Consider the following 11145-nt stretch of genomic DNA (forward strand, 5'->3'; position numbering starts at 1 on the left):
CCAACTTTAACGTTTCTTCTGACTTTCGTCTCAACAAACACTACAGTAATATTATTTAATAAATAAAACACAACAACTTGTTTTCTTTCTAATAAACAAAGACCAGAAGCTTTCCAACTTTAAACACAAACGTTTTCCTCCAATTCCCAAATAAAAAAACAAAACTAGGGTCCTGCTCAGCTGCTCTGCGCCTCTGCCTGTGCGATTGATTGACAATCACTGATACCACAATCTGCCGGACGCCCTCCAACTCTCCACTGTGTATCAGTGTATGCTCTTTATCCCTTAGAAGTTAGACCCTTCTAAGTTCTTCCTTCTTCAATTCTTATTTTCTGATTTTTTGCTTCATGTTTTAATCTTATATTTTATATTTGATAATTTATGCAAAATTTAATTTTTAATATTTGATTCTAGGGTTGTCTCATAATTTGACCTCTATTCTCTTTGTCAATTTATGAGAACTAACTAGTTACACTAAGTTTTTAAATTTTGGGAACAAATCATATTATAGTTTACAAATTGAACTATGTCAAAGGAGATAAAGAATAGTTTGTTATAGCATTTGAAACATAAAACTTCAAGTGAATTTGTTTTTTCTGATTTTTAGGTTTTTCTAGCAAAAATCGCTATGATATCCTCCTAAAGTGTGGGATTATGAGTCCGATCCTGCTAAAAGAAAACCAATTTCAGAATATCCTCCTAATTTACGTGATCGCATAAGGAGAAATTATATACAAAATGGACCTTGTCAACCTCGTGATTTTGTCTTCCCAAAAAGAGATTTTGGAGGAATAATGCGTTACTTTAGTCCTAAATGGTTTAAAACTTCATGTTCTCAATGGTTAGAATATAGTATTAAACAAGATGCAACATTTTGTTTATGTTGTTACTTGTTTAAAAAGGAGGTTGGAGGATATGGAAAAAAAGTAGGTGATGCTTTCACAACGGATGGTTTTAGAGGTTGGAATAAAGGTTTAGAAAGGCTTAAATCACATGTGGGTGACATGAGTAGTGTTCATAATCGATATTTCAAGATGATGCTAGATTTAATTTAATGAACCAAACACAATCCATTCTAACTTCTTTGGACAAGCAATCTGAGAAAATTAAAAGTGAACATCGAGTTCGTTTGAATGCTTCAATGATGTGATAAGGTATCTTTTGAAAGAAGGAATTCCTTTTCGGGGCCATGATGAGAGTGTAACTTCTACTAGAAGAGGAATTCCTTTTCGGGGCCATATATTGTGTTTGTCTTTCGTTTCTTTTTAAATATATATTAAATATCGATACTCATTCTTTAGTATATTAGTTTTAGGTCATAGCCCTATTTTAAATTTTAGAACCCACACACTCTAAATCCTAGTTCCGCCTCTGCATCCCAACTACATTGCAGTAAGTTTCTAAATTAATTTTTTTGTTACTATATATGTTGTTGAAATACCAAATAGTTTCAACAAATATTAATGTAAGCAGACGTATACTAAGGCGATGATGATAATGTCATAAATATCTCTATCAAATTTCAAGAGCAGGTAGGCAAGTTTGGCAAGCTTTTGTTTGATGGAGTTGATCCAATATTTTAGCTTTTGTTTGATAGAGTTGATCCAATATTTTACTTTGTGTTGTTTACAACTTTTACTTTAAAGTAATGTTTCTTGCTTTCTTTTTTAAGCGGTTGTCTATGGATCATGGGTATTGCAATGGTGATAGTGGTGATACAAGCATTTTTCTAATATTTATTATTATTATTATTATTATTATTATTATTATTATTATTATTATTATTGTTGTTGTTGTTGTTGTTGTTTATTTACAAAGTAGAAAATATGTTCTAAAGTTATTTTTATTTTGCTGAGTTTTACTAAAAGATTCCTTGGTCATCGTGTGAAGAATACGGCTTGTATCAAATTTATAGAAAAATCACATTACATTACTCTTAAACCAAATAGCTGTTACTATGTCATTTTTTTATGTTTCCTCTCATTTTACCCTATTAAAGCGTGTGTGGCATCTTTTATTGGCCAACATTTATATTTAGAGGTGTGTACAATGTGACTACGAAAAATAGATCAAATGATGTAAGAATATTTTTTCCTCTTTATTATTTTTTTTAAAGCAATTGCATGTTACAATACATAAAGGTCATCTAATAGCATAAATTTTTTTAGGTTTACGATTCATGTTACTTAAATGCAAGAAAGAAATTTATAAAGGAAGTAAGGTAGGAATAAGTAGAAAAAGGGACGAAAGTAACTAAAAAGATCAAGGAATTGAAAATAAAAAAAGATAAAAGATAAAACAGTAAAAGAAAAAAACTAGAGGAAAAATAATAGGCAAAAAGTTACATGACTGGAATGTAACTCAATAGTAATGATTGTTGTTGTAGTCAGAGGCGTACCTAACTTGACTCTTGAGGGGTCACGGGACCCCGTTAATTTCGGCAGAAACCATGTATATATATTTTATATATATATATTTGTAAATAAAGTTGGGACCCTTTAAAAAATTTATGTGTGCCCCAAACACAAAAGCTTGACCGAAGGAATGGTTGAGTAGAGTGCTTTAGTTTCCTCCCTTTAGTGGTTGATGTGAGTTTGAAACTCATGTTTAGCTTTTACTCCTTCTTTCTGGTTTACTTATTTCAATTCAACATAATTTAATAGTAAACTGGTTTATTTTATTTTATTTTTATCTTTTTTCTAAAATCAGTTTTAGTTTAGTACTAGTATATATTGGTGAACATAATTAATTTTATTCTTTTTGTAAATCTCACCCTTCAAATCAAAAACCTCAAATTGTAACTTATTGCTCCACTAATAAAAATATATAAATACTTTATGTCACAACCTTCTTTAACAATCAATTCGATAAAGTAGTGGACATCACCAACTTTGACTCCACGATGAGTTTGAGACTCTTCTTCAATTCCTTGACTACTAACACACCCTTAATCTTGATTTTTTGTGTGTAAATTTTTGATAATTTTAAAGTTTGAACACCTTTTTGATCATTGACTCCTTTTTAATTGAGAAAAAACTAGAAATTTTAATGTTTGAAATAGACTTAAATCAAACACCTTCCCTTCACGTAACACCCGTTTTGCAAAAAATCTCTCTCTGTTTGATGCTTTTTCTTTTTTAGAACTTTTTAAAAATACTTAGATGATAAGTTATCGATCATAATCAGTAACTTTTTAAAGAGTTGCACACCAAATTTTATTGCTAGTAATTAGAATCTAGGTGCACATCGAATTTTATCACTAGTAATCATACAGTGGTGCCCCATTGCGCTCAAACTCTGGGTCCGCTTCTAGTTGTAGTATTCTTACTTTTCATTTCATGTTCTTTTAATTTAAAATTTTAGAAAATCAAATACTACTACTAGAGAAAAGACGAAGACAAATATCTCATACATTCGTGTATTATGTATTAAACTAAGAATTATGTATTAAAAGCACATCACCACGCAAAAGTACAAATTTCCTTGAACTTTTTTTTCTTTTACAAAAAATTTCTGCCAATGAAAAATGCAATTCACTAAGCTCAAATTCTAATAAGAATTAGTATACATTTGTGGCTTGATCAATATATAGAAATATTTTATTTATGTTTATTAATAAATAAAAAATATTATTCTATTCGGATTGAATTTATAAATAAAATTATTAAATTCAATAGAATTTTATTAAACCGAGCGTATATTTGACCCATCATCCGTTTGGGATACGAAAAAAAAAGAAAAAAAGATTCCGGATGTGTTGTTGAAAAGGCAGTTACCGCGGCTATTTCTTTGGGTGGAAGAAATTAACGAAACCCTTACTTTTTGCCCAATTAATTAATATCCTAAACGGAAACCTACAGATATCTATAAATTCATAGGAATACAACTCAGAACCGTCGCCTCATATTCCTATTTCTATTTCATTCTTATTGAAAAAAAAATCCAAGAATGGAGCAGCAGCTGCAAGAGGGTTTTTATCGGTTTCGTCCTACTGATTCAGAACGACTTAAGTTGTTGTTGAGATACATTGCTAAACAAGAAATGAATGATTCTGGATTTATCACAACAAACATCGACGTCTATGGCGGAGAAGAACCATGGGAAATTTACAATCACGGCGTACCCTGTGGTAATGATGATGATAATGCGGATAGCAGTAATTATCGCTATTTCATTACAAAGCTGAAGAAGAAAAGCAAGGCGGGGTATAATCGAGAGGTAGGTAATAAAGGGAGTTGGAAACAGCAAGACAAGGCTAAATCAGTTCACTACGAAAATGTGGGAAATTCATCATTAGTGGTTATTGGATGCAAAAAGAGCTTGTGTTATGTGAATAAAGAGTATTATAATCAGAACGATGGACATTGGTTGATGAAGGAGTACGAACTTTCTAGTGTTATTCTTCAGAAATTCGACGAAGATCGTAGAGATTATGTTCTTTGTGCCATCAAAAGGATGCCACATTCTACTGATTATGCAAGGTGCCTGAATTAGGAGTTCTTGATTATCAATGGGATGAAAAGGACTTAACTGATTTGAATTGTGATAATTGATATGCCCGAGGTTCTTGAGATGTTGGCACAAAACGAAGCTTTTGAGTTTTATTGATTAACTGTATATTCATTCTTGATAGATATATGGTAGAGATTTGATTAACAATGGCATATGTCCATCTTTTTATCTTTGTAATCAAATGGCATTTAACCTTCCTGATTATTGTCATTCTTTTTATGTTGAGAAATATTAAGGGAGAACAAGAAAGATTGTTTCCTTTCTGAGTTGGTGACAGTCATATTGATTCTTGGGTGGTTCAATTACTCCCCAATAGTTTGTGTCAACCTTGAATGATTACAACAACAAAGACCCAGTAAAATCCCACTAGTGAGGTCTGGGAGGGTAGTGTGTAAGGATAGAGAGGTTGTTTCCGATATACCCTCGGCTTCAACCTTGAATGATTTTGAAGTCTAATAACAGAATTGCTATAGAGACAAATACAAACCAGATGAGACTAAAAATTCATGACTAAAAACTAGTACAATGTAATGAATGACAACACTACATTAGTGTCCCAGTTCATCTTGAATCTGTAAAGATTGTTTTTCCCATTACTCAGTACAAGAAAATACAGAGGTAAATGTGGTGATTGCAGCCTTATCCTCTCCTCAAAAGAAAGATGGCAGAACTTCTTTCTGATCCTCATCTTGAAATATAGGCATGGAAGTGGTTGAATAATGAACTTCAGAGTGCTCTTCACTCCAAGAGAAAACTCAACTTGGTCCTGACTAGTTCAAACGCTTCGCCTTGCTTAAAGCTCTGACATTTTACAGAACTCAGCTAGGGCCGGCAGCTCCAATTCATAATTCAAGTTTGAATTTTGGAAGGGCAGCGGCAATCTCACATCTGCACTTCAAAAACAGAAATAAGCATATAGCCCCATAAACTGAGCAGAATTTGTCTAGTACACCACAGCCCAACACGTTCAAAGTTCAAACATAAACATTTTAATACCATAAAATCCACCTTGCTATAATTTTACATACATAGTCAAAGCAAGGAAACACTTCCAGATTCTCAAGAGTAGTGCAGCAAGATTGATCGTACACTTAGTAAGAACGTCCAACAATTCGATTGTGAAGCTAGACATCTTACTGAAATGTTACAATTTGAAGTATATATTCAATATCCATCTGAACATGAAAAGAACGCACCCAGTTCATGTTTTAAGGGCTTTTTAGCGTTGCTAGGTTGTAGGTCTATTACCAGCTACAAGGTGAAAGACCAGGATCCATGAGAAGAAGAAAAGAAGGGTTAAGAGAGAATCCAAAGGAGAACGGCATAAGTAGTATTACAATATAAAGGTAACCACCCAAACAGACTGTAAATGGGAGTGGTTTGAGCAAAGGCCCTGACCTTCAAAGCTCCAGTTGAGGGAAAGCAAATGTTTATATTCAAGTTCCGGCCCCAGTTTTCACTAAAGAGGAGTTCAGAAGCAAAGTAAACATTTGTTTGCATCATTAAAATAATAAAGGGTAGAAAATGGAAAAAAAGAAATAAGCTTAGATGACTCAAAAGCAGGTTAATGGAGGGATCATGCAGGACACCTGATGGTACCGACAGTGTTAAATCCAATGAAAGGCAAGGGAATTGAATTCCTACTCATAGTCCAATATCCCCCTTGAAGAGCATAATAAATTTACACTTTAATAGCATAAATTCTTGGTACCTAACTAGCCAAATATTTTTCATGAACCAGGCTTCACAAATAGAAGAGCTGGAAATATGCAAGAATCTCAGAGGACCATAAGGCCCCATATAGAATAGAATTCAAATCATTGACTTAGTTACAGGATTCGGAAAAGAATGAACAAAAATGCATTACTTAGTGTCTATCGTTGGGTGAGAAAGAGAGAGAGAAGGAAGGAGAAGAGGGTGTTCGCATGTAGTTCCTTTCTGTTAGCGCATACTAAACGTTGAAGATTTTGCATAAGATGATTATAGGTTTTAGAAATGGGAATTTGCATCCTACACTTGAAAATATTTGCACCAATCCTATTAACACAGGGAGGGTATTTCGATTAAAAAAGAGCAGAGGGAAAGGGTCAAAGGGATATGAGTGGATAATGGAGGGTGATCCTGAATTTTTGGTAGTCTCCGCAACAAGTGAGGGTAAGGGCAAGTGACTGACAGGGTAATGCTTTTTCAACCCCCTACCCATTGCCATACCTGCACTAGTTGTAAAGGGGTAAATGAAACTACGTCACAGAACTGAACAATTTTTTTTTAATCAGTCAGAACTGATCTTTTTCTTTAAAACATCAAACTAAGTAATGACAAACATCCCCAATAATTGGCTAGTTTTAACTGAAATCTTCCAATACATCCTCAATCTCTGCTAGTAGAACACTTAATAGAAGTAAAAGGTTATCGAATCAACAAGATGTAAGAATAACCCTTATTTCCCCCCACTAAGAAATCACCATAGGTAAAGATGCTTCATTCAAGTGTAAAGAACCATAAGAGTCGTGAGAAATGAAGCATGACTAGATGAAGCCCTTTACTATACTACAGATGACAAAAGAAAGAACCATGGAGCTCCAACAAAACCAGAGGCATTATGTGAATCATTCCAAGGGAAGGTGCCAATCGAGTCGAACAACTACTTCTTCAACAACTCAAATTAGGAACCGAAGCCAAATCAAACATTCTATTTGGTAAAGCTAGAGTGTATACAATTGCCGGGGCATGGATAGTAGTAGAAGCACGAAAGAATTTTATTTTGTGGGTTCAAGATTAACATTTTTAAGGTGAATGGACCATTTATAGGCAGATTACCCTTTATTTTTGGGTAACAATCTGACAGACGTGGACAAATCCAAATAATTTATGGAATATTACAATTTTAAGAAAGTTATTATTAAAATTTTAAGAAAATTAAAATCATAGTAATACATAGTATTTCATACGTGATAAATTTTTCTCTGAGAAAATTGTTGGGGATGGTTTGATTTATGATACTAAATTATAGGAAACATTTTTGAAGCCGATCCCGAAGATGGGGCCAATGACAGAGAGAACCTAGCAATTCCAGGTGCCCACACACTTTCATGCAAACATTGAAAGGATTTCTATATCTTATTTAATATCCTTACGTTATCAGTTGTGCACCATCTTGCAAGAAAGAACCAATTTGGTACTTAGTAGAATGAGAGCAGGAATAAGGAACTGATTTTGTACGTTTTTACTTCTATTTCTTATTGAGTTATGCAGAATGAACACTTAGAAGAATCGAGCATGCAATAAGGCACTTAGTAGAATATGGTTTCTTTCAGCATAACTCAATTCTTATAGGTCCCGAAAACAAAATGACAAATGCTTCCCTTGTGCATGGACGACAATTTTTTATTATTGGTTGATAAAACCAAAATAGATAAGTAGTTTTTTCCAATCTAATTTGAAACTGCCCATGTACACTCTATGTATGTAGTGTAAATTCACTACCACGAAATCCATCAAAAACTTAAATGATTGGAAAGGCAATTCTCCTTCTTCCATTACTGCTCTCTTTCCCTTCCTGCTTCTCCAGAAATGAGATATTTTGATCTCACTGATTCTACAATTTCTTCCTTGCTGAAAAAGCTGAAAGTGGTTTGTTCCTTTTTCTTTGTTAAACTTGTTACATGATCCTCATAACGTAAATGCCAAGTAGCAGTGAGGCACTCGAAAATCGCAGTGAAGATACATCTCAATCGAAAAGGTGCAAATTCTCTCAAGCTTTTTTCTTAGCCCCAACCACCTTGAAGCGCACCTTAAAGTCCTTAAACACTTCTTCAGAATCTTTAAATAAGCATGGGATATTGCTTATGTATGTGCACATTGTAATAAGGTAAAACTCAAAGTACTACAAGACTTTGAGAGTCAAGAGAAGAAAGACGTTCAATCCAAACTCAAATATATTGCATAGAGTGTATACCTTGATCACTTCTCTGGCTCTCTTTTGAAGGGTCCATCAGGAACAACGCTGACTGACTCATGATTGCTGCCACTAAGCATGTCCATTCCTTGTTCCTGCATTAAATTTAATACTTACTTGGGATCGACAGGCAGCTGAACAAATAGAGTGAAATAGTACATTCAATTTGAGTTTATTACCTGATTATTTGACGATTGACCGTGCATCCTTTGAGGTCTGGAATTAAGGTCAATCAACTCATTCTCCATTTTCACGCTACTATTCACATTATTTTCTAGCCCTGCCTTAGCAGTTTCCCTGTTTGATTGGTGGTTTTCTATCATAGGGAGCGTAAAGGGCTGTGCTGGCTCCCTCCTTACATCACCTTGTTCAGTAGATGGCAATCCTAGTTCATTTGAAGGGCCCAATTTATCCCCTGGAAACTAAAGAAGGACATAAAAGAAGGAATGAATATAGACTCTTTCCCTAAAAACTACAAGAACCTGAACAAGGACTTGTCTTAGCATGAATTTACAAACCTCAATTCTCTGCCTTATAAGGAGATATCTTCCATGGGTTCTTTTACCTCCAACATGGACAATCATATCACATTGCAAACAAAGGGAACTTCCATCGATCTCACAATAAAAGAAAGCTACATACAAGTAAAGAAGTACATACTTCATATAATTTTGCCATCTTGGACAGCGAAAACAGAATACTGAAATGAAAAAGAAATGAATCTACATACCAGGTGCATTTTCACATATGTCACAACGTTGGATTTTACTGGGGTCAGCAAGCCCAACCCGTACATGTCGACTTGCAAGCTTGTTGCACATATGGACCTTATCAAAAACAAGGGTCGTGAATTTCTTTCAGTGCAAAACAGATGAAACTTGAATGTAAACAAACAGATATTTACCAAATGCGCCAGGGTCTTCTAACCTTATTAAGGTCATGTAACATCCTACAACTTGTATTTTATTTTTGTGTTTCCAAACACTAGAAGCGTCTTGGCAACCAAGAATAAGTAAAAGGGCATGTAGATATAGGCGAGACAATAAGCCAGTGCTAAATATGAAGAAGTTTCCACACTACACATTGGAAAATACACCACTGGCCAGAGAAAAGTGTTATGAAGAACATCCAATTGTGTGGGCCTCACGGTCAATGAAATTGATGAAATGACCACGGTTCCAATCCCAACAGACACAAAAACCTCCGGTTTGATTTCTTCCCACCTGTCTAAGCCTTTGGGGCAGAGTACCCGTACCTATGCTGGTGGAAAATAGTTTATACTTGGCGAGGTGCTCGCAAGATAGACAGGAACCACTGTTGTCAAATAAAGAAAAAAGCCACTAGTCCGTTCAGGTTGATCAAGGAGGTGGACATGGAATTCCAAAAGATGCAGTACCAAAAAGGGGATTGCATTGAATTGTATACTCCAGAAGAGCAGGCATAGTAAAAGTAGCAAGTACAAGGAAAGAAACGTAGGCCACAGTATGCACTATGCACTTACGCAGAGATGGAGGCAAAGGGAGGCAAGAGGGTTCTATTGAATCCCCTTCGCCGAAAAATTGTACTGCACATAAATTGTTGAATCCCCTTGACATAAGGGACTATTATAGCGTAGTGGCAAAAGGGATTCAAAAATTGCTTCAGATCACAGGTTGAAATCCTACATGTGACACTCCAAGTATTAGTGGAATACCCTTGTATGAATTTCTGGCTTCGCCACTACTACACCAGTGGAAGATATAAAGTACCTTAAAATCCTAGATCAGGAAAACTAACAGAATAGGAGGCTCAAAGTAGATAATTTCATCTATGTAAATTAGATAGTGTTATTATTTCATAAAGTAGGGACCTTGAGTTACAATATGGATCAACAATGAATCAACCAATTCAGGATTATTATAGTACCAAAAAAAAAGGCTATATCTAAGTATTAAATAGAAAAATACATCGAGATATATAAATAAATTGATGAATACTGAAAATGGAATTCGATGTATACCTTCTCATCACAAGCACGACAAAGACAAGCCTCATCAGCAGCACAAAATAGTATAGCAGCAGCACTTTCACAAACATCACAAAGGGTTCTCATATTTGTTTATATCTATTTTTTCACTCTTCAAATCATTTTCCAATATTCACTGACCCAGAAAACCATACAATTAATCAAACAAAAAAACCAGAAATATGTATGAAACAAAGTCAAAATCTAACTGTGGTTGTAGTGTAGCACACAAAGTTAAATTTTTTTCTTAAGAAGATGAGAATATTGGGGTTATGACAAAGAAAAGAAGAAGCGGAAAAGAACTGGTGGTTGAGCAGTGTTAGGAAAAGAGGAAGAATGCTATAGGGGAAGGAGGAAAGAGAGAAGAAACGAAGGAACAAAAAGGGAAAAGAGAAAAAATAAAGTCGTGGAGGACAAATATAAATCAACAGAAAAACACATAACACAACCACATGTCGCTCAGAGTGGTTCGGGATTCTAATCTTTAAACGTTATTGAGTTCTAAATTAATTATTTATATATATTTAATAAAATTTGTAAGATAAATACAAAGTTTAAATCAAAGTTATTGGATTCGACCGTACCCGGTCCCCACACTACCTCCTCCACTGCACGCAACCAAAAGGTGACTTTTTTTCTTTAGTCTTCCAACTTCTAAAGTTGGTCATTT

General features: G+C 34.5%; 1 protein-coding gene and 1 long non-coding RNA gene across 2 annotated transcripts; one reads left to right on the top strand and one right to left on the bottom strand.

The window, feature by feature from the left end:
- The first annotated feature begins 173 nt into the window (after positions 1-173).
- Positions 174-4775, top strand: LOC104217907 (uncharacterized). The gene is made up of 2 exons (XR_011406792.1): positions 174-269; positions 3958-4775. It is a non-coding gene; the product is annotated as an uncharacterized lncRNA (long non-coding RNA).
- Positions 4776-5003: 228 nt separating this feature from the next.
- LOC104217908 (B-box zinc finger protein 19) lies at positions 5004-10871 on the bottom strand. Its single transcript, XM_009768252.2, has 6 exons — positions 10470-10871; positions 9201-9297; positions 8989-9104; positions 8650-8892; positions 8471-8565; positions 5004-5400 (listed from the first exon to the last, which is right to left on the bottom strand). Exons 1-5 carry the CDS (start codon positions 10560-10562, stop codon positions 8476-8478), a joined length of 639 nt encoding a protein of 212 aa, XP_009766554.1. The 5' UTR covers positions 10563-10871; the 3' UTR covers positions 5004-5400; positions 8471-8475.
- Between the last annotated feature and the right edge of the window lie 274 nt (positions 10872-11145).

This window comes from Nicotiana sylvestris, chromosome 1 (assembly GCF_000393655.2).
Source record: "Nicotiana sylvestris chromosome 1, ASM39365v2, whole genome shotgun sequence".
In the NCBI taxonomy this organism is placed as follows: Eukaryota; Viridiplantae; Streptophyta; class Magnoliopsida; order Solanales; family Solanaceae; genus Nicotiana; species Nicotiana sylvestris.